This window comes from Narcine bancroftii, chromosome 10, assembly GCF_036971445.1.
Source record: "Narcine bancroftii isolate sNarBan1 chromosome 10, sNarBan1.hap1, whole genome shotgun sequence".
Classification (NCBI taxonomy): Eukaryota; Metazoa; Chordata; class Chondrichthyes; order Torpediniformes; family Narcinidae; genus Narcine; species Narcine bancroftii.
The window spans coordinates 27,729,475-27,753,684 of NC_091478.1; the positions used below are offsets into that span (position 1 = coordinate 27,729,475).

Consider the following 24,210-nt stretch of genomic DNA (forward strand, 5'->3'; position numbering starts at 1 on the left):
TGGTATGGGTAAGATGGGCGGAGGGGCATGTTTCAGTGTTATAGCACCCCGTGACCCTAAATCTGTGAGTTCTTTCACCATGAGGACAACCACCACCACCAGTAGGTCCCACACATGGGAATCTCTCGCCACTCCTTTGTCATGAGTGTATCGAGTCCTGGAACTCGCCCAGCACCACTATGGAATAACTGTCCTTTGTGGTTCTAGAAGAAAGCTAACTTCGCCTTCTCAAGGGCAGTTACTTTGGGCAACTTTTCAGAGTTGTATCCCCTATCCAGTTAACACACAGTTTCTGTCCTCCATGGCATGCCTTCCATTACAACATCTGCCTTGTCTGCAGCCATGCTCCTGACCTTAATCAACCCCTTGGCTCCTGTTCTTATTGCAGGTCATGCCTGAGACACGTTCCTGTCTGCCCAGTCTGCTGGTTCTGGACCACTGCCCTGTGTCTCATCGAGCTGCAGAGAGCATTACACACATGCACATATACACCACACATGCACACATATACACGCTCGTGCACATACACATGTATACACACACCTGTATACACATACATGTATGTACACACACATGCACATGTATACACACACACACACACACACACACACACACCGCCACTGCCTCCCACCCCCCCCCCCCCCACCCCCAGAGCACTAAACTCATAGGATGTGGGAATTGGGGATTTACATCTAAACAAGACACACCTAAAACCAGACCAGGACTGGGAGGCTGTAGTCATTAGAAAGGTTTAAAGAGGGTTGAATTCTTCAAAAAGAGGTGGGGAGAAATCCTGATGGAAGATGGGGTGTTCAGAGTGAAAATAGTTTTACCTCTAAAGGTTTCAAAATTTTCCAGTTCAAATGTAAGGGAAGGAGGAGAGAGAGAGAAAGATAGAGAGGGAGGGGTGGAGGGAGAGAAGGGAAGAAGAAGGAGAGGTGTGGGGGAGAGAGAGAGAGAGAGAGAGAGAGAGAGAGAGAGAAATGAAGAGCATGTGTGGAGCCAGGAAACAGGGTAAAGCCCTTGCTGACCAGGGTTTGGAGCCTCATCTCCCAGGCTCAACACTAAGAACAACATTGGGGACCAGAATCCGAGTTTGGTCCACACAGCAGGAATTCATGACCAGGAGACTCCAGTAATTCCTCATCTGCCTGCTGTGGAGTGGGAGGATATGGCCCAGAGTCTGCTAAGGGATTCACCCAGGGAAGGGGCAAGGGGGATCCTCGAACCTGGCGGGCATGGATGGAATGGTCCACTGGGCAGAATTGCGGCCAGTGGAGTGTAACCGAGGGCAGCGTGAGATGATGCACCGGGGAGTGTGTACAATCAGAGAGGGGGGCATTGAGAGTTGAAGGGGAGGGAGATGCCATGACTCTATGACAATGGTACTTCGAAACGCACCTGGCTGCTCTGGCTCCATCACAAAAGCAGAGACAACTTGAACTACGGTAGTGAAACACAAAAGTCTGCAGATGCTGTGATTATAGAAAAAGTGTTCAATAAATGCTGGAGGAACTCAGCTGGGCTCACGGCATCCATAGGAGGTAAAGATATATTACCAATATTTTGGTCCTCAATAACATAACTTTTCCTCCTACAGATGCTATGAAACCGGCTGAATTCCTCCAGCATTTTCTGTGTTTTTTTAACACCTGAATGAAAACCAACACCTGTTTGATCAGAGCTGCAGGTCTGGTCACCTCATTTGCAGTGTCACAAGTACCCTCAATGCCAGTGTCAGGAAGGAGGTGATCAGTGACGTCAGGAGAGGACAGAGTCCACAGCCCTGACCACATCAATGGTCCTGAAAGGCGAAAGAGGAGATAACTTTAAGTTCTTAAGATATTTGGACAGATGAATGGAGAGCAAGGGCTGAGAAGGATACGGGCCAAATGCAGGCAAATGGGACCAGCCCAGAATGCCGACTGGATGCATTGGGCTGAAGGGCCAGTTCTGTGACACCCTCAAAATATTCCCTTCAGCAATGCGGGTCAAGGAGAGGTTCTCTCCACCCTTGACCAAAAGCAGTCAGGGTGAATGTCCACTTCCCACCCACCCAATCCCTGCCACAGTAACATGTTTTCCTGGGCAATGAGATGTCCATGTTGCTCGTCCTCTCTGCTTGGAAAGAAAACACCAGGAGCTATAAAAAGTGAGAGGGAAACCACATCTAACCACTCCCCCTCCCTACCCTTGAGTATATCACTCAAAATATCATTATGTTTACATCGTAAATACAAGGAAGGCAAATAAGGGAGTGAGCCCAAAATGAAGCAAGGCTCCAAAATACACCCTGTTTGCTTTTGGACGGGAAATTGGAAGGTGGTATTTCTGAACTGCTAGTTTAAAAAGTATCAAAACATTCTGTTGAGCAAGAGATGTGTTCAGCAGAGCTGCCCCTACTTCTGTTGATGTCAACCTCGGTTCTAGGAAGGAAGTACAGAACTAATATCCCACATCCCCACAGACTGCTCCTTCTCAGACCAGAGGTTCCCAACCCTGCCGAGATCCCTTCTGGGTGCATGCTGCACCTCCTTCCAAAGCTGCTCAGGGCAGTGTATTCCAGGGCGTGACAACTTGAGGTCTGGAGCCGAGATTTGAGAGGATGTTGAGGGCAAGAAGGGCTCTCAAAGGGGCCCCAGTCTCTGAGGGCTTCGTGATCGTGTTGGAGGGTTTGGATCTGGAGTTCCGTGCGGCTGCAGAGGACACGAGAGTGCTGGAGGGGAGTCCATGGACCCTCAGTTAACACGTATTCTGCTGCTCCACTTTCTCCCCTGAAGTGGACAACCCCATATTTTCCCACTTTATGTTTCATCCGCTGCATCCTTGTTCACTCAGCTGGTCCACAGACCCACAACCTCTTTACACCCACTTCTGTACTCGCAATCCTGTTTCATTCAATATTGTCGGCAAACATGGGAACATAACCAAGTTCTAGTCAGAGATCTGGAATTGAAGCAGTGCTCCAACATTCACAGTCCGGCAACTTAGGGAACACGGTTAAAGTAGCAGTTAGCACAGCGCTATTACAGCACCAGCGACCTGGGTTCAAAATCAGCGCCCTCCCATCCATATCCAAATATTTGAATCTTTGATAGGTTTTCAATAGGTTCCCACACTAGTTCCCACATTGGTCAACAAGGCTTGAGGAGAGTTAGGCATAATATGGGATTGGAAATTGGTGATTGAATGAAAAGGAAAGAGTGAGAACAAATACACTATTTTGGTGCTAGCAACAGGAGTTCGAACCCTGTGCTGTCTGTAAGGAGTTTGTATGTTCTTCCCGTGTCTGCGTGGGTTTCCTTCGAGTGCTCCAGTTTCCTCCCACCCTTCAAAACGTATGAGGGAGGGGGTTGTAAGTTAATTGATTGGGTATATGAGCAGCACAGGCTTGTGGGCCAGAAGGGCCTGTTACCATGCTGTATGTCTTCATTAAAAACTAAAAAATTAAAACTTGAGAATTATTTTAATTTTTAAAATTTTATTTACAACATGGTTCAAGCCGATTCTGACCATTAAAACCAAACCTGCCCAATTATTTCCAATGGACCGACACCCACTGTATGTTTTGGAGTGGGAGGAAACCAGAGAACCTGGGGAAAACCCACACAGAAATGGGAAGAATGTACAATCTCCTTACAGACAGCACAGGATTCGAACTCCTGTCGCCAGCACCGAAATACTGTATTTGTTCTCACTCTTTCCTTTTCATCCAATCACCAATTTCCAATCCCATATTATGCCCAACTCTGTCCCCTCAAGCCTTGTTGACCAATGTGGGAACTTGTGTGGGAACCTATTGAAAACCTATCAAAGATTCAAATATTTGGATATGGTTGGGAGGGCATAAGAGAAAAAAGTTGGGAAGTGATGGGGAGGGGATGACTCTGAATGGAGAGGGGAAGGGCTGGAGAGCTGGAGGAAAGGAGACAGGATGGGGAAGAGAGGGAGGATGGGGAGTGGTCTAGCAGAAACTGGAGGAGTCGATGTTAATGCCATCTAGTTAGAGGGTGCCCAGACAGAATATTGGGTGTTGCTCCTCCAATTTGTGGGTGGCCTCAATTTTCCAGTGCATGATGCCATGAACAGACATGTCAGCACGGGAGTGATGCGCGGAATTGAAATGGTTGACCACTAAGGGAAGCCCGCCATTGCTGCAGACAGAGTGAAGGTGCTCAGCAAAGCCATCTCCCAGTCTCCATCCAGTCTCTCCAATGGAGTGCAAGCTACAACAGGAGCACCAGATGTACGCTTGTCCCCGATCTATTCTACTGGTTCCACCTCAATAATTAGTTAAACCTGACTTTCCCTTCCTAAATCTATGCTGAATCTACTCAATTCCATTTTATTTTAAGATGTTCAGTGTTTCATCCTTCATTATAAATTGCAGCATTTAGCAGTGACAGGATGAATATCTGTATTTCCCTGTTATCTCACTCGCTTCTTTCTTCATCAATGAAGTCACATTCATTACTCTCCCTAGCACAGACACAATCCCAGGATTGCTCAAACCCTGGAAGATAACAATCAGAGAGTCCATTATCTTGAAAGCCACCTCTTTCAAAACTCTGGAACCTCGATCTTCAGGTCCTTGGCAGTTATTCCTTTTCATGTCTAATTATTTCCATCAAAGTTCAAATTTATTGTCAGAGTACATACATGACATGAAATAAAACCCTGAGATTCCTTTTCCTGAGGACCTGGCATAATTTCTACACATCTAACTGTACAAGATCCCCATTTTCCCTTGACCTTTGGTTCTCCAGTTTTTTTTTAATTAGATGTATAGCACCATAACAGGCCCTTCCAGCCTACAAACCCATGCTGCCTATAAATACCCCTGTATGTTTTTGAATGGTGGGAGGAAACTGGAGGACATGGAGGTAACCCACATAGACACGAGGAGAACTCCTTACAGTCAGTATTGGATTTGAACCCGGGTCACTGGCACTGTAATAGCATTGTGCTAACTGTTACCCCGACCATGCCACTGGCAGGTTCCTTTGTGAAGGCACCGTCAGATGGTGTTGTGACCAACATTACTGATTCATTTATCCAAGCCAATGTAAATTGCAACTCTGGATTATTCCTCTCAACCACCGGATTACAAGCACAGCAACTGAATCGCTGAGAGGCCACATCCAATAATAATCCAATACCATTCTCCCACAAGAGAAACAGGCTTTCAAAATAGTACAGCATGTTTTGTCCTGACAGGAATTAGAAAATAACACTCAAAACCATCTGTGGAACATTCCACAGTAGGCAAGGTTCCTTCCTTTTTCTCTCTCTCTCAATTCCTTCCTCTCTCGATTACTACAGCCTGGACAATTGAGCTCATGCCACTGCCCGATAGCTTTGAACCTTTCCATAGAACATAGGACATTCCAGCACAATACAGGCCCTCAGGCCCACAATGTTATACTGACCTATATATTCCTATTTCACATCCATCTAACTCCTTCCTCCCTCACATTCCATAATCCATCCACCACCACCCCTGGCAATGCATTCCAGGTACCCACCTCCTTCATCTCACCTTCAGCTGCATTCTCACTCTCTAACTACCTCACCTCTCACCTTTTCTTTCTCTTAACTGCTCCCATTAACCCAATGAGCATCAACTTCTATAACTTATCCCCACAGCAACCCTGGCCTCACCCAATCAGATTTATTCCCTTTGTCTCATCCATCCCCCACTATCTCCATAACTCTAACTTAATTTTCTCTCTTTCTCAGTTCTGCTGAGGGTTTTTGATCTGAACTGTTAATAGTTTCTCTCTCTCTGGACCAATGAAGTGTTCTCACAGTTTTCTGTTTTCTTTTTAATTTCCTCTTTTTGTTGGTTTGGCTCCATGGGAGAAGCCTCCTTGCTTCCTCGGGAAGATCCTTAACTGCTTGGAACACACTCAAAGAGCTCCCCTGACCCAGTTGTCAACACTCATTGGTTACCTAGTCAGTCAATAAGAGTTTTCTCCGTGAATTGTCACTTTGTCGTGGTGGAGAAACTTGTGTGGTCCTGAGATCTCGAGATTGATGCTGTCTGGAGCTGTGCTCCTGGTAGGGCCACCCATGACAGTAAGGTTAAGGGTGAGGTCCTTGTCAAAGAACAATCCAACCAAGTCCTCAATAGGCAGACCAAGTCACTCAGAACTCAATGGCTGTGAAGGTGGACGAAGGCTGCAACAAATCCATCATCTCCAATCATTGTGGTTTTCATGCCATTGGAATTGGTTGATTTGTGAAGTATCGTGTCCTTCTTGGGGTGCAACATCAAGTACAAATACACACACTGGCTTCTTCGCTCTGTGGAAAATGGAGCGAAGGCCATCATCTTCGACCTCGAGGGATAGCCACGACGATGACAAAATGAGAGTAAGAATATTCTTGCTCATAGGACACATAGTAAAATGCTGTTAGAATGTATACGGCCTCATGGTTTATAACGAGAAGCACAGAACTGGCTTAAAGTAGCAGCATAAGGAGCCTGTCCCCTAACTCAACATGATCATGGATGATCTACCTGGACTATCTCCTCCTGGGTCATTTCTCCATAACCCTCCATTCCTCAAACTTTCAAATACCTATTTAACTCCACCTTAAATATATCCAAGGATCCAGTGTCCCCCACCCTCAAGGGCAGAGAACTCTTTAGATTCTTCACGAAGAAAAACCTTCTGCAATCCCCAGTAGTAATGTCCCCTTGTATACAATTTTCCCACTCATAGAAACATCTCTACATCTACTCTGATGAGCCCACAGTGTGCACTAGAATAAGGTCACTGTCCATTCTCCAGTGCATGCTGAATCAGTCCTCTCTTCCCAGAAATTAGCCTGATGGGTCTGCTTTGGTGTTCCTGTATCCTTAGGGTAAAGGGACAAAACAGAGCACTGTATTCCAGGTGCAGCCTCACCAACACACTGCACAACTGGGACAAAACCTCCCTATTTTTAAATGCTAACCACTTCTCAACAAAAAGGCAAAGGCTATTTGCCTTCTTAACTGTTGGGCCCACCTACTAACTTCCTGTGATTCCTGCACTCAGACACAGAGATCAACTACATCGTTGCATCAAACATTCATCAAATTGGCCAATTGGATAATTGTGTCCAATTCTACAAACTACTTTTGCAGAAGGGATTAAAAACTGTGGGGAGGGAGGAGTTCCCAGGATGAGGAACACAGGAAGCTGGTAGAGTTCCCCTCTTCAAGGAGAAAGTTAAGGGGAGATTGAGTTGAGCAGCTAAATGAGAAAACCTGCAGCAGCCAGGGTCAGGCAGAACACACAAACATGCTGGAGAAACTCAGCAGGTCACACAGAATCCGTAGAAGAGTGACCTAGGCCCTTCGTCAGGTATCTCTTCTATGGGGCATTGATAAAATTATCCTCCTCCCTTTAGGTATGATGTCGTTAATTGCTGCAATCCGGAAGACTCCGGCCTCTATTTAGGAAACTAGACTTCTTGCTAGTGCCGTTATGTACAGAATGTTGTAGGGCATTCTGCCCATTAAACTATGCCAGGCCTCTGAACAGGCTTTCCGATCAACCCCAGATGTCTGCCTCGCCTAATTGTTTGGTCATTACAATTTTACATTTTTAAATTTAGACATACAGCACAGTAATAGGCCCCTCCGGTCAAATACCCCAATTAACCTACAACCTTGGTACATTTTTGGAGGGTGTGAGGAAACCGGAGTGCCCGGAGGAAACCCACACAGACATGGTGAGAAGGGGCTTCGTCTGCTCTCCCTTTGTTATGCCTGCCACTCTCAATCTCTACAACCATGTGATCATTCAGACATGACAATGGGCTCACAGTTGGCGTAGTGGTTAGAGCAATGCCTTACCGCGCCAACGATTGGGACCAGGATTTGAATCCCACGCTGTCTGTAAGGAGTTGGTATGTTCCCCCTGTGTCTGTGTGGATTTTCCCCAGGGGCTCCAATTTCCTCCCACTGTTCAAAAACTATATCAGGGGTATAAGTTAATTGGGTGTAATATGGGCAGCACGGGTTCGTGGGCCGAAATGGCCTGCTACCGTGATGAATATTTAAATTATTTTATTTAAAATGTCGATGCAATCATGAAGAAGACTCGCCAGCAGCTGTACTTCATTGGGAGTTTCAGGAGATTTGGTATCAAAGAGTCACCAAAGACTCTTGCAAATTTCTATAATTGTACTGTGGAGAGCATTCTGACCGGTTGCATCACTGTCTGGTATGGAGGTGCCAAAGCACAGGATAGGAACAGGCTACAAAGAGTTGTGAACCCAGCCAGCACCATCATGGGCATCAGTCTCCACTCCATTAAGGACATCTACAGGAGGCAGTGCCTCAAGAAAGCAGCCTCTATCCTCAAGGACCCTCACTACCCAGGCCATGCCCTCTTCACTCTGCTACCATCAAGAAGGAGGTACAGGAGCCTGAAGACAAACACCCAATGGTACAAAAACAGCTTCTTCCCCTCCGCCATCAGATTTCTGAACGAATAATGAATATAACACTGCCTCACTCTTACTCTTCATTTGCACTAATTTATTTACTTTTAAAATGTAATTTATAGTAATTTTTCGCATCAGTGTTGAAGCTGCTGCAAAACAACAAATTTCAGGACATGTTCGTGACAATAAATTGTGATTCTGACCAATGGGAGATGGAGAGAGCTCTTCACACAGGGAGAACAGGAAGGGTGGAGGTTCTTCAGGAACTTTCCACAAGATAACAGGCAAGGACCCAATAGCCTATCACAATAGCAGCAACCCAGATTCGAATCTGCCACTGATTGTAAGGAGTTTGTACGTTCTCCTCGTGTCTGCGTGGGTTTCCTCCATGTCTCCAGTTTCCTCCCAGCCTCCAAAAATGCACCAGGGTTGAAGGCCAATTTGCGTATTTGGCTGGCAATGAGCTCATGGGCCAGAAGGGCCTGCTACTGTGCTGTATGTCTAAACTTAAACATTTTAAATTTAATGACCAAACAACCAGGCGAGGCAGACATCTGGGGTTGATCGGAAAGCCTGTTCAGAAGCCTGGCATAGTTTAATGGGCAGAATGCCCTACAACATTCTGTACATAACAGGCACTAGCAAGAAGCCTGTTTCTAAACAGAGGCAGAAGTCTTCCGGATTGCAGCAGTGAGTGACATCATACCTCAGGGGCACCATAACTTCACTTGTTTGTTGATTTTATCAATGCACCGGATACCTTAAGAAGACCAAAATGTTCTGCCTAGGTCAAGATTCACCTTCCTCTTCTCAATTCCTCATAGAACAGTTTGATCAGGGTCTGGTGTTCTAGGACAGGGGCCAAACTCACAGTCTGGGAGAGAAAGGCCTTCCCTTTAATCCTGACAGCAGATCCCTGGATCCTACTGGGTACAAAATGTTTCTCCTATCCCCACAGCAAACACATCAAGCATCCGATCATTGGGAAAAGATTCCAAGCATTCCAAAGACACTACATTGAGTAAACAAGTTCAATATTTCTTGATTGTGAAATCCTGATGCTCATTTTCGAGCTCAGGAGTTGAGCATGTAGTGTGGGGGTATTGGAGGGACCTGGAGAACAGGGTAAGACGATTGGGCCCTGCCATTCAATACAATTGTGGCTGAACTGCCCCGGGCCTCACCTCTCCAAAACTAGTTCCCCACAGCCCTCAAGTCCCCCATCTCTTAAAACCTTATTGACCTCTCTTCAACTATCTCAAATAATCCCACCTCTGCAACCCTCCGAGGTAGAGAATCCCAATATTTTGCGAAACTTCCACGGGAAAAAAATTCCTGCAGTTATGAGTGATCATTCCTTTCTATGTTTGGCACAGACTAGATGGGCCAAAGGGCCTGTTTCTGTGCTTGATGATACCTTGTTTGAAACTCTCCTCAGTTGCAGGAACTCCTTGACATCTACCCAAGCCCCCTCGGGACCAGACATGCAGCCATACTTCGATTTACACCCAATCGAGTAACGTCTGATCGCAAATATGACCGAGTTCACCATAAGGGATTAATATTATTATTATTACCTGTAGATGTATATTTTTATAGGTATAGTATTTACATTTTATTACACTATGGTATCTAGACATGTAGGTACAATATAAAGGTTTAGGTAATTAAATATGTACATGTCATGGTATCTTATATTGTACAGTATATTTCACCTGTAATGAATGACTTACGGCCAAATCGATTTGCGTCCCCACTTGCAGGACGTAACCTGGACAAAAGACATTCAACTATGTCTTCACTCCATTCAGTGCATCTACAAAAGGCAGTGTCTCAAAAAAGCAGCCTCTATCATCAAGGACCCTCACCACCCAGGCCATGTCCACTTCACACTGCTACCATCAGTAAGGAGCTACAGGAGCCTGAAGACGTACACCCAGCGGCTCAAAAACAGCTGTCGTGAGACTTCTGAACAGACAATGATCCACAGACACTACTTCATTTTCTCCTATTTGCTTGAACTATTTATTTATTTATGAAAAGTAATTTATAGCAATATAACGCTGTTACAAAACAACAAATTTCGTGACATGTTCATGACAACAAATGCTGATTCTGAGCTAAGTTCCAAAGAACATGGGGCTCAGAGCTGAGCTGCACCTAGTGGGAAATGGAAGCAATTTAGACATTTCCCTTGGGCAAGGCAGGAGCTACCACTTTCACTTCACTCACCACAGTCAGGAAGCAAAGACAGAAAATAATTATGGGAGTGAAGCCTTCATTACCAGGATATAATGGTCTATGGTGACACCACAGGCATTCAATTCAAACATCTACCTTCAAATGCATGGGTTTACAGCTAGGCTAAATGGGGGGGGGGGGGGGGGGGGTGAACTGGAGCTGACCTTGATAGTATTATAAGACAAAGGAGCTGAAAGAGGCCATTCAGCCCATTGAGTCTGCCCCACCATTTAATCATGATCTGATCCATTTTCCCACTCAGCCCCACTGCTCGCCTTCTCCCCATAACCTTTGATGCCCTGGCTAATCAAGAACTTATCAATCTCTGTCTTGAATACATCAGTGATCTGGTCTCCACAACCACCTGTGGCAACAAATTCCACAGATTCACCGCCCTCTTGCAAAGAAATTCCTCCACATCTCTGATCCAAGTCCAGGAACAGCTGCTACCCCTCTGCCATCAGACTCCTGTACAACAAACTCAATTAGGGACTCATTTAAGGATTCTTACTTTGAACATTATTTATCATTGAATATTTATTTTTTGTATTGTACAGTCAGTTTGTCCACATTTCTTTCTTAGCTTACACTTCTCTTTTTTGTCCCCTAATCTTTTCTTGAATACAATTGTTTGCACTAATGATAAGTAGAAATTCTGCCTGGTCCGTAGGATAAAGAATCTCAGGATTGTATGTGATGCTGTGTATGTAGTCTGACAATAAATCTGAACTTTGAATTTTTTGAATTTTAAATGGTCGTCCTGCAATCCTGAAGTTGTGCCTTCTTGTCTTAGACTCTCCCACCATGGCAAACAACCTTTCTATATCTATTCTATCCATGCCTTTCAACATTGGAAATGATTCAATGAGATTTCCACACCCCCACCCCATCTTAAATTCCAATGAGTACAGGCCAAGAACCATGAAACGCTTCTCAAGAATGTTATTACAGTAGTCTGGTCAGATTGTCCACATTCAACGGAAGTGGATGGAGGGAGGGTTCTGCTTTGTCAGATGCACAAAACTAGTACAAAGAAATAGGAACAGAATAAACAGCCATTCATCTCCTCCTGTAACCACACATAAGGAGTCCATTCGGGCCACTGACCCCATGCCAGCTCCCATCATTGCCTCCGCTATTTCCCTGTACCCCACGATGTAGTGTAGCCCACCCCCTGACTCTCAACACCTCGCCAGTGGTGGTTATGCCTTCAGCTGCCTGGAGCCCGCATCTCGATATCTGCTGCCTTAGGCTCTCTGCCACTCTCTCTGCAAAGTCCAAATCTTTGGCCACATTCTAAACCTCCAACCGATGTCTTCACATCCAAGTTCATATTATGGAGCTCCTTCATCCCACTGAGTTCATGCTTACCATGAACCACTCATTCACATAACGCTCTTTACATTAGAGTCACAGCTAGGCAGCATGCATGCAGGCCCTTCAGCCCACTGAGTTTGTGCTTACCATGAACCACTCATTCACATAACGCTCATTACATTAGAGTCACAGCTAGGCAGCATGCATGCAGGCCCTTCAGCCCACTGAGTTTGTGCATATACAGGACCTTCGGCCAAACCTAACCAAGATGTCTATCCAAGCTAGTCCCACACCTGCATTCAGCCCATATCCCTCTAAACCTTTCCTTTCTGTGTACCAGTCTAAATGGTATTTAACTGTTACAAATATCCTCACCACTATTACTTCCTCCAGCCTCCACCCAGTCTATGTGTGAGCAAGGGCAGTGGGCACACACATCATCTCCCCTCATTCCCATCCACAGCCCCAATTTGTACCCCTCCCCATTCACCAGGAGAAACTAACAGCCGCAATCAACCTACCAACCCACACGTCTTTGGGACATGGGAGGAAACAGTAAAACGCATGGGGGAAGCCCACACATCATGGGGGAAGTATGCAAACTCCACACAGGCAGCACTCAAAGCAAGGATTGAATTTGAAATGGCTTTTACAAAGGTGAACGGCCATAATCTGCTTACAATAACAAAAAGTGCACATCTCAAAGTTCTGATGCAATACTTCTAATTAGTGGTGGCTACTTAGACGTACACATGAAGATCCCTCATACAGCATTGTCAGTTTGGCCCCAGAACTCCCTATGGGATCTCTGACACAATCTTGGTTCACAGCACGACAATGACAAGGTGGCATCTCAGGCAGGGCTGCACTCCCTCAAAGGACAGGGAGATTCCCCTGCAATCAAGACTATTTCTGGTCCAAATTGATATTCTCATCTCAGAAGGGAAACAGTCAAGAAGTTTTCAATATAAACCATCAGCAAAACCTTGTTGCCTAAATGTGTTTCAATAGAGGAGGGGCGAGAGAAAGTTTGCCACCAGTGTTGTCTCACACACAGGAAAATAAACACCTCCAGAAAGACTAAAATATGGCCCACCATAGAGTGGAGACAGAACTGTCCTTGTGTTTAACTTACGACTTCTCAGAACTTGCCAACAGACTGGATACATCCAAAACACCACATTCTCCAAACTGCATTCCAAAAGGAATTGGCTGCTAAGAACATAAGGAGCCACTGTTCAACAAATCCTGGAGAGAATAGAATATCTATGGAATGACTCAGTGCTTAAAATGTAATGGTCTTCATGTCAGTTGTCAGAGCTGAACAAACAACAGGCAAGAAGCTCAGGCTTATTTATAGAGCAGACAAAAGTTCACCCCTTGCTTAAACACTGCACGTCAGCCTCAGTACATTGGGCGATACCCTGGACCCAACCAGTGGCTGGAGGTAAGATGAATGTGGTAGAGTCCTGAGTTGGTTCAGGTGTTGGTTGTGACATTTTGTCACCAGGATCCATGCAACAGGGCTGGGGGAGGGGGGGGCGGGAGGGAGTGTTTCCTTGATCTTCCCAGCCGGGGACATTGGAGCCAGATTCAGACATTAGCAGCAAATTAGTCCGAATTCAGTGGGAAGTCAAAAAGGAAACATGCTCCTCTCCTCCTGCCCCTCCCAGTCCAATCCGTCCCTTCCGTCCCCACCCTCACCGCTCCCTGTCCAATCCATCCCTCTTGCCCACACCCTCACCCCATCCTGTTCAATTTGTCCCTTCTGCCCCTACCCTCGCCCCTCCCTGTCCAAACCATCCCTCTTGCCTCAACCCTCACCCTCCCTGTCCAATCCATCTCTCCTGCCCCCCCACCCTTGCCCCTCCCTGTCCAATCCATCCCTCCTGGAGGAGCACAAACCAACAGACAAAAGGTAAAAACACACAAATGCTGGAGAAACTCAGCAGGTCAAACAGTGCCTTTATGTAGCAAAGCTTTAAGCCCGAAATGTTGGTGATGTATCTTTACCTTTGCTACATAAAGGCACTTTTGACCTGCTGAGTTTCTCCAGCATTTGTGTATTATTTTCTCTTAACCATGGTGTCAATAGAATCCTGTGTTTTACCAACAGACAAAAGGTGATAATTGGACATGGATGGGAAGACCAAAGAGGAAAGGTAAGAATTGATTGGGGGAGAGGGGTGGCTATGAATGCAGATCTGGGGAAAAAGAGGCCGGGAAAGGGAAAGAGAGAGGGAGACAGAACTGGAGGAAAGGAGATAAAGAGATTTATAGAGGAGCACCTCCCTCCGCCCTTTCTCTCCTTCTCCCTGACCTTTTAATTCAGATGTCTGCCTGTTTTTTGCCTCTACCTTGAAGAAGGGCTCAGGCTTGATAGAACAGATAGTATGGCTGTAGAGGGAGTGGACAAATCTACAGACACTCAGTGACTCTGAAGGGACTCTCTTTTTCATCTGTTTTTCTCTTACTGTTGGGGCATCAGGTGACACTAAAGGCAATTCTTTGTCTGCCTTACAGCAGGCAATTCTGTGTAATATTGCATGTTTTGCACTATTACATGACAATTAAGGAACCCTCAACTACCATTAAATTGGAACACCTGTGGTAAAATATCCTGATGTACTGCAGGGTAGGTTCAAAGGGCTGAATGTTCCTGTTTTATTTGGGTGAGAGACCCATGAGATGTGTGTGCTGAAGGTGACTGAAACCATCGCCTACCTGTAGATCCTGACGTTGGCGGGGACCTCTCCCGGGAATCCCAGCATTCCGCATACCACCCTGCTGTTGTTGAGGTTCCAGTCCACGTCACACACCTGCCTCCACCTGCCCTGGTACCTCACCTCGATCACACCCTCCGTCACCGGGTCCCGTCTCCTGGCAGAAGCCAGAACTGGCCGTAGCCGGATCTCATCCACTGCGCTCCGTCGCTGAAACAAAGCAGAGGGGCATGAGTATGGAGCCAATCTCCATGCTGAAGCCACAGACCAGGGCAGGGCAGCCACAGGCCACTCTGCCATCCAGTTTCTTTCTTTGAAAAGAGAACATAGAACACTACAGAACAGTACAGGCCATTCGGCCCACAATATTGTGCCAACCTATAATAACCACCTTAACAATCTAAGCCCGTGGTTTTCAATCCTTTTTTTTCCACTCACATACCACCTTAAGTAATGCCTTACTAACCACAGAATGGGATAATTGTCTGAAGATCATTGTTACAAAATCATTGAGGACCTCTTCCTCCCCACACACAGCATGTTTCAGCTGCACCCCCTTGGGGAAGTGATACAGGAGGATCAGAGCCAGCGCCACCAGGCTGAGGAACAGCTTCTTTCTTTTTTTTTTAATTTTTTATTTTTCACACCATAAATCACATTAACCATGGTACACACTTTTTCCTTTTCACACATATACAGTGCCATTTTCTCCCCCCCCCCCCCCTCCTCCCATCCCACCTTCCCTACCTCCCCCCCTCCCGTCCATTTAAGGTATACAATCTAGGATACATTAAACCAGTCAGACAATGTTGTCATTCAATAAAAATACACCAGAAATTCTACTGAGTCCATTCTTTTCATTTCTTTTTCCTTCCGTTAACTTAGGTAATGATTGTCCCCGGTAGGTTTTCGCTATTGTATTTAATGTAAGGCTCCCATATTTGGGAACAGCTTCTTTCAATGAGAATGGTGAACGACCAAAGGAACTGCTCACACTAACCATCCGAGACTCTCATATGTACAAAACAAAATGCATTTATTTATTTATTTATTGGTATAAATAAAATACTTGTACTGAATATTTATTGTTTGCCTGCATGTGTTTTCTGAGTGTTTAGCACCAAGGACTGGAGAACGCTGTTTTGTTGGGTTGTATTTGTGCAATCAGATGACAAAAAACTTGACTTGACACAGAGCACCTATGGCATAGTAAGGGATTACTTAAAGTGGTGTGTGAGTGGAAAAAAAGGTTGAGAACCATTTTCCCTACCTCACACTCATAACCCTCTATTTTTCTTTCATCCATGTGTCTGCCTAATAATTTTTTTTAATGCGCCTATTATTTCAGCCTCCACTATCTCCCCTGGCAAGACAATTCTCTGTGTAAAAAAAAACTTACCCCTGATGTCTAATTTAAATTTCCCTCCCTTCACATTGTATAGATGTCCTTTGGTGTTTGCTACTCATGCCCTTGGAAAAAGGTGCAGGCTGTCCACTCCATCTATGCCTCTCAGTATCTTATATCTTCTTCTTTGGCTTGGCTTCGCGGACGAAGATTTATGGAGGGGTAATGTCCACGTCAGCTGCAGGCTCGTTTGTGGCTGACAAGTCCGATGTGGGACAGGCAGACACGGTTGCAGCGGTTGCAAGGGAAAATTGGTGGGTTGGTGTTGGGTGTTGGGGACATTGGAGCCAGATTCAGACATTTGTCTCCTTTGTCTTTTGTCAGTGAGGTGGGCTCTGCGGTCTTCTTCAAAGTAGGTTGCTGCCCACCGAACTGTGAGGCGCCAAGATGCACGGTTTGAGGCGAGATCAGCCCACTGGCGGTGGTCAATGTGGCAGGCACCAAGAGATTTCTTTAGGCAGTCCTTGTACCTCTTCTTTGGTGCACCTCTGTCACGGTGGCCAGTGGAGAGCTCGCCATAGAACACGATCTTGGGAAGGCGTTGGCCTTCCATTCTGGAGACATGACCTACCCAGTGCAGTTGGCTCTCCATAGCTTTTACACCCTTCCTGTAATGAGGCAACCAAAACTGAACACAAGTAAAACACTAAAGTCAGCATATACTGTGATTGTAGTTAAAAACACAGAAATGCTGGATGAACTCAGCCGGACTTGCAGCGTCCTTAGGAGGTAAAGATATACTATATTACCAACATTTCGGGCCTGAGCCTTTATTCAAGGTAGGACTGAATCCAATACTCAAAGTATGGTCCAACCAGTTTTATAGAGATGCAACATTACCTCACGGCTCTTGAACTCAATCCCCCGACTAATGAAGGCCAGCAAACCATAAACCTTCTTTACCACTCTATCAACTTGTACAGCAGCCAATGTATTTATTTATTTAACAATGTACCTATGGTGTGGATGTACACGGAGGGTTGGCATAGACAAGACGGGCTGAAGGGCCTGGTTGTGTGCGGCATGAGCATGACGTTAATAATTACCTATCCAAACCTCTTCCTGCTGGATGTGGGATGCCTGTGGCCTCTGTAATTATCACCCCACTCTACCTCACACAGGGAAGTGAGGGTCTTACCTGGTGCAGTGCAATCATCCCCAATATCACAAGAGGAACAAATCGGCTAAATGCAGACTCTTTTGTCCGGAGCATGGAGTCAGTAACAAAAGGACATAGGTTTAAGCTGTGGGGGGAGGGGATGGGGATGGGAGAGAGGAGCGATTTAACAAGAATCTGAAGGGTAACTGTTTTACACAAAGGATGGTGGGTGTGTGGAACAGACTGCCAGAGGAGGTGGCTGAGGCAGGTACTATTGCAATGTTTAAGAAACATTTGGACGGAACCATGGGCAGGACGGGTTTAGAGGGATATGGCCAAACACAGGCAGGAGGGGTGAGTGCGGGTGGGACAATTTAGTCAGCATACGCAGATTTCCACGCTGTGTGAATCCTTGACATTACTGTTTGTGGGGTCCATTGTAATACTCTACTTCAAAGGTTATCTTGTAAAATGCTTCAGAACATCATAAGGTAACTGAAGCTGCTGCAGAGAGCAGAATTCTTTCTCTGAACTTTCTTTTAATTTTCAATGCTTTCATCCATTGTTTATACTAAAAATTCACAAAATAATATTTTCAGCAAGTGATTCAAATCCAAAATCTCTTTCTGGTGGACCCAGAAAAAAAAAACCAATCATAGAAGCAGTGTGAGCTCTCCCAGTGCACCCTGGGATAAAGACCGTGGAATGGGAGTTATTCACCTCACTGCCTGATGCAGAATCACAGGCAACTCACCATTTCCCTGAGAGCAGCACGGTGAGCGAAGGGGCTAGCACAAGGCAGTTACAGCTCCAGTGACCCGGGTTCAAATCCACTGCTGTCTGTAAGGAGTTTGTACGCTCTCTCCGTGTTTGTGTTCGTTTCCTCTGGGTTCTCCAGTTTCCTCCCACACTTCAAAACATACGGGGTTGTAGGTTAATTGGGTTTAAATGGCTGGAATCAGCTTCTACTGTGCTGTAAATAAAACAAAAGAACTTGGACCCTAAAGTATCCAGAGGCAACAAAATCTTGCACCAAGGCAGCTGTGATACAGGGACACTAAACAGTGGTCTACCACTAATTTTCAATTTACATTATAGACTGAAACTTCAAAGTTTATGTCAACATTGCGGTCAAACAATTGGAAGAGATTGTCATGGAAACAACCAAATGGAGCCACAAGGCTTTGCTCACACTCTGGCTGAGTGTGTTCATTCCTGCTTTATCCCCAACTTCCCAAGGAAGTTCTCTGTATCCCTTCCGAATGCAGCACGCCCCTTTTGTTTCTTATAAGCCGATGGTTGAGATCAAACCCTTCTTTGATCATTTGGTTTAAGAGCGCTGGCTCTGTCAACCAATGTTTGAGGAGGGATTCAAATGGGGGGGCTGAAGGAGAGCGATGACGAGAGGTCGGATCAAAGGATGGGATACCCAGACACTGTGGCCCATAGGAGAGAGCCAAGGATTGCTGCGTCCAAGAGACAGCCCAAGAGCGTGAAAGCTCGCATCAACAGTGACACTATGGCAACTCTTTGCCTTATGGCAAACAGAAAGCTATTTTGTATAATATGACATGTTCTGTACTATTACATGACAATAAAGGAATCTGGAATCTTGTATCCTCTCCATGCCAGCCTGTGTGGTATGTAGTAGACAAACATCTGGAGAAACTCAGCTGTAAGAGGCAGTCAACATTTCGGGCCTGAGCCCTTCTTCTTATAAATGCTACGTGACCTGCTGAGTTTCTCCAGCACATTTGTTTTCTTCACTCAACCCTAGCGTCTGCAAACTTGTTTACTTGTGTTTTATGTTCCTGTGTGGCTGCAGCAAGCAAGAATTTCAGTGTGTCTATATATGATACTTATGTACATGACAGTAAACTCTTATCTCATCATTAGTTAAACACTACCTGCTGGAGGAACCCAGCAGGTCAAGCAGCGTCCATGGGAGAAGTAGAATGCTTCATGTCTCGATCTGGAATCATTGATCAAGACAGGGGACATGTAGAGAGAAGCTGGTGTAAGGAGATGAGGGTCTGAGGATTGGGACAGGGGCCTTGTGGACTTGGTGAAACAAAAAGAGGTGAAATATGACAGACAGAGGCAGAGCAAAGGTAGATCCCCGACAGAGAGGCAAGAGAAACCAGGGGCTCCAGTGGAGGAATCACCCTGAATGACTCCTCTCCCTCCACCTGGTTTCACTTGCCCCTCTCTCTGACATCTGCCCCTTCCCTGTCTCTGTCCATCATATTTTACCTCTGCATCATTCACCAATCCCTCGTGGGCCCCTCTCCTGCCCTCCCACCTTCTCCTCTTTACACTTGCTTCTCTTCTACATTTACCCACTCAATAAAGGACTCCGGCCAGAATTGCCATCTGTCCTTTGCCTCCACAAACGCCGTTCAACCTGCTGAGTTCCTCCAGCAGACCGTGCTAAGCTTCGAACTCCAGAGTCTCACGTCAAGTTCACTGTCATCCGATTGTACAAGTACAACCCGACGAAAAAGCGTTCTCTGGTCCTCAGTGCAAAACATTCAGTCACATAACTAGACATAACACACACACATACAATAAATGCATACACAGGACAAAAATTTTATCTATAAAAATAAATAAATGTTGTTTTGTGCAAATGAGGGGCTCAGATGATAAGTGTGAGCAGTTCATTTGGTCATCTACAATGTCCTCTGCGACTCATCCCATCACCATCATCTCACCTATACAGATGTCAACCCTCCCGTCTCATTCTTCTAAACTCTAGCCTGTCAAATCTTCCCTCATAAAACAACTGCCCATTCCACTTGAGAGGGAATAATTTGCCACAAGGACTTGGCAGCAGAATGGTCCAGAAACAATAGCCAGCAGGAAACTGATAGGCAGAATGGTCCTCTCCAGTAAGGGTACTGTAGTTCATTTGGTGCCCATCTCAAAATACTCAGAGGCATTCAAATGTCTGGTTGTTCTTGTGCTTGCACGAGTCCATAAGACATAGAAGTAGAAATAGGCCATTCAGCTCATCCAGTCTGCTCTCCCACTCAGCCCCACTGCCCGGCCTTCTCCCCATAACCGCTGATGCCCTGGCTAATCAAAAACCTATCAATCTTTGCCTTAATACACCCAATGACCAGGCCTCCACAACCACCTCGGGCAACAAATTCCACAGATGCACCACCATCTGGCTGAAGAAATTCCTTTGTATCTCTGTTCTAACTGGATGCCCTTCAATCCTGAAGTTGTGCCCTCTTGTCCTAGACTCTCCCACTATGGGAGACGACCTTTCTACATCTACTCTGTCCACTCCTTTCAACATTCAAAATGTTTCAATGAGATCCCCCCCTCATTCTTCTAAATTCCAAAGAGTACAGGCTAAGAGCTGTCAAATGCTCTTCATATGATCATTTTTTCATTCCTGGAATCATCCTTGGGAACCTCCTCTGAACCCTCTCCAACATCAACACATCCTTTTTCGCATGAGGAACAGGGTGAAGTGCTGCCCTTCAGAAATACTAGCGAAGGCACAGGATTGATTGTGGGTCAAAAACTCATAGCTGGGAACCATATCCCGGGTTCCAGAGCTGCAGGAAGCAATCACTCTCCGCATTCTCTGTACAGGGTCAGAACCGTGCTTTCTCCTTGCTAGCTGCTGTTCCCACACACAGTTACACCATGCCTCCGGTGTTCCCTGCAGCCAGTGTACAGCCTTGGTTCCCAAATGGAAAATAGCAGCCAATTCAAGTGAGATAAGTTAGCACAAACCGTGTTCCTGGAAGGGCCCCTTGTTTGGATCCTGAAGCCATCATATCACGTTCTCTGAAGATATTCTTCCTTTCGAATCTCTACTGGCCCTTAGAACAACACAGCCACTCACTTAACATAAGCACAACCATGATCTAAGAACATAAAAACTTGGGAGTAGGAGTTGGCCCATCTAGCCTGTTCTGTCATTCATGGCTGATCTAACCATGGACTCGACTCCACTTACCCGCCCTTTCCTCATAACCCTTAATTCCCCTATTCTTTAAAAATGTATTTCTGGCTTCAGGACACATTTAGTGAAGCCCCCTTCCCCCCCCCTCCATATTCTAACCCTCAACCACACACTGGGGTCACTTGCAACTGGTGATTAATCTGCCAACCCGGCCATGTTTGGAACATGGGAGTAAACTAAAGCATCCAAGGGAAACCCTTGGGGGACACAGGGCAAACGTGCAAACTCCACACAGACCGGGATCCAGCCCATGTCTCTGATGGTGTGAAGGAGTTTCTCTACCCACTGGATGTCCATAAATTCAAAAGCTGGGGTTTTTTTTCTGTTCCTTGAGAACCATAGAACATTACAGTCCAGAAAACAGGCCCTTTGGCCCTTCTAGTCTGTGCCTAACTATTATACTGCCTTCTCCTGCACCCTGTTAATAGCCCTCCATACCTCTCCCAACCAGGTACCTGTCCAAATTATTTTTAAATGTGAAAATTGAGCCTGCATTCATCACCTAAGCTGAAAGCTTGTTTCACCCTCCCACCACTCTGTGTGAAGAAATTCTCCCTCATGTTCCCCCTAATCTTTTTCCCTTTCACCCTTAACCCATGCCCTCTGGTTTGAATTTCACCAACCCTCAGTGGAAAAAGCCTACTTGCATTTACTGTCTATCTGCCTCATAATTTTGTATACCTCTGTCAAATCTCCCCTCATTCTTCTACACTCCAGGAAATAAAGTACTATCCTATTTAACCTTTCCCTGTAACTCAGTTCCTGAAATCTGGGCAACATCCTGGTAAATCTTCTCTGCACTCTTTCTATCTTATTTCTTGAGCATCTCATCCAAAAGACAGCACTCCAATAGAGGAACTCTCCCTCTATAGCAGCCATTCTCAACAGGAGCCATTCAGCCCTCCTGGGCAGGAGGGCCACAGTACATTTAAGCTATGACTGACAATCATTATTTTTTTATGCAGTCGGTAGGAGGTTGAGTGGCTGCTTTAGACCTTCCTCTGTTCCACTGATACCCTGTCCCAGGAGTTAACTGGGACAGGAACCAGTGTAAAAGGAACACTGTCTGAACGCCAGCGTCAAATGACATAACTTCACGCCAGGGATTAACCACCTCTACCCCTACTCACATCCCCGGTGTTTGCTGATAAAACCAGTGGAAAAGGGACAGCAGAAAATCACCCATTTTCAGTTGAAGGTAGAACACTCCAATGCCCGGAAATGAGTGTGTTCAGTGGAAAAGCAATTAGTGCCCCAATTAAGGCTGGCCCAGTGGAAACAGCACAAAAGGTTTCCTATCCCAGGACACAGCACAGCCATTTAACTGGGATGCCAGTGGAAAAGGGGCTCTTCACTCTGGATATTTGTGCTTAACTCTCTGGAGCAGGACCTGAACCCATGATCTTCTAAGTCAACACTGACTGAAGAGATGAAGTTCAGGCGCACATCACGAGTTTACTGTCATATATACAAATACAATGTACAGATGTACCAAAGTTTTTACCATAAGGACCCTCATCACCCTCTTCTCACCGCAGAAGGTATAGAAGCCTGAAGACCAGCACCTCTAGGTTCAGGAACACTTTCTATCCAACAGCTCCTGAATCACTCTGTACTACCTCACCCCGACCATAAACTGCTATGAACGTTCTAACTGCATTATTGAAACCCTTCTATTTTTCTTGGACTGATGGTAACTGTGAACATTTATTTATTTATCCTTGATGCTTCTTCTTCTGTCTTGGCCCATTGCAGTGATTTAATGTGTACTGTTGTAGTTGGGTGCAGCAGCAAAGTCATGGCAACTCTTGTATGCCTTGCAAAGAACACTCCAGCCCAGTACAGGACCTTCAGCACACAACGTAGTGCCCACCTAAATAAACCTACTCAACACACATACTTTTCTTGCATCCATGTGCCTGTCTAAGAGTCTTTAAAGTGTCCCGGCAGGATCGCCAGATGTTCCTTCAGCCTAAAGATGCTCTGGGGATTTCAGCAATGCCAAGTCCTGGCTTGAAATGGCCTTGTCAGGTTAGGGTAAGTTCCACAGCCACTGTGGGAACTAGTCCTCACATCGTTCCTGCCCCACCCAATGGCCATCATCCTCCACCATTTGTGGAAAGTTTCACATTCTCTGTCCTGTCCGAGCAATATCCCATGGCAGGGGAAATCAACCATCCACTCTATAGTTCACAACACAGGTCATGTGACAAAGTCATCCAACCACACTCTGACAAATGTTACATTTTAAATGTTATATTTAAATATAAACTTAAATTTAAATTAAATGTTAAATTTAGACATGCAGCATAGTAACAGGCCCTTTCACCCCAATTACACCCATTGACTTACAAACCCAAATATTTTTGAAGGGTAGGAGGAAATCCACACAGTCACGTGGAGAACATACAATGCGGGATTCGAAGTCCGGTCCAGAACACTGCCACTGTTATGCTAACCTGATGGGACCTGGTCAGGTCAGTGGCCATCTGTCAGGTGAAGCCATCCTGAAGGGTACTAGTGAGTCAGGAGTGGAAGGGGTGGGATCATGGTGCAGGGGAGGGGTTTGGGTTTGCAACCCACCTCAAGATCCGAATCCTGGAAGGCTTCTTTGTTCTCAAAGCCAGCTCGTCTCTTCTCTGAGCAGACCACTCCGACATCCTCAGTGTGCCGACAATCATTAACCCCCCAGCCATTGGAGCCACAAGCAGCCACGGTGGTCTCCTCACCACGGCAGTTCACGTTGTCCAGCAAGATGGGACCTGGGGAGGGAAATGGAGAGTCACAAGTGATGGAAGCAGCACCAGCATTATGCCCAGCCCATCCTTCCCACACCAGGGTGCGAAAGAACTCCCAGAAACTGGCACCAATCAGATGTGGGTCACCTCACCACATGACAGCTCTGGTCAATGACTGTGGCCTGCACAACCATTGGTGATGAGGCCTGTGTCCAGCCTTCTTCCTATAACCTTTGGTACCCTGGCTAATCAAGAACCTA

At 45.9% G+C, this 24,210-nt stretch overlaps 1 protein-coding gene across 1 annotated transcript in view; it reads right to left on the reverse strand.

Annotated features, from left to right (window-relative positions):
* loxl4 (lysyl oxidase-like 4) overlaps window positions 1-24,210 on the reverse strand; it is an 88,249-nt gene that overhangs the window by 49,403 nt on the left and 14,636 nt on the right. Inside the window, exons 6-7 of the mRNA XM_069900331.1 lie at window positions 23,796-23,974; window positions 14,725-14,933 (exon numbers count right to left, since the gene is read on the reverse strand). Of these exons, the coding sequence (XP_069756432.1) occupies window positions 14,725-14,933; window positions 23,796-23,974 (388 nt within the window). The remainder of the gene's footprint in view (window positions 1-14,724; window positions 14,934-23,795; window positions 23,975-24,210) is intronic.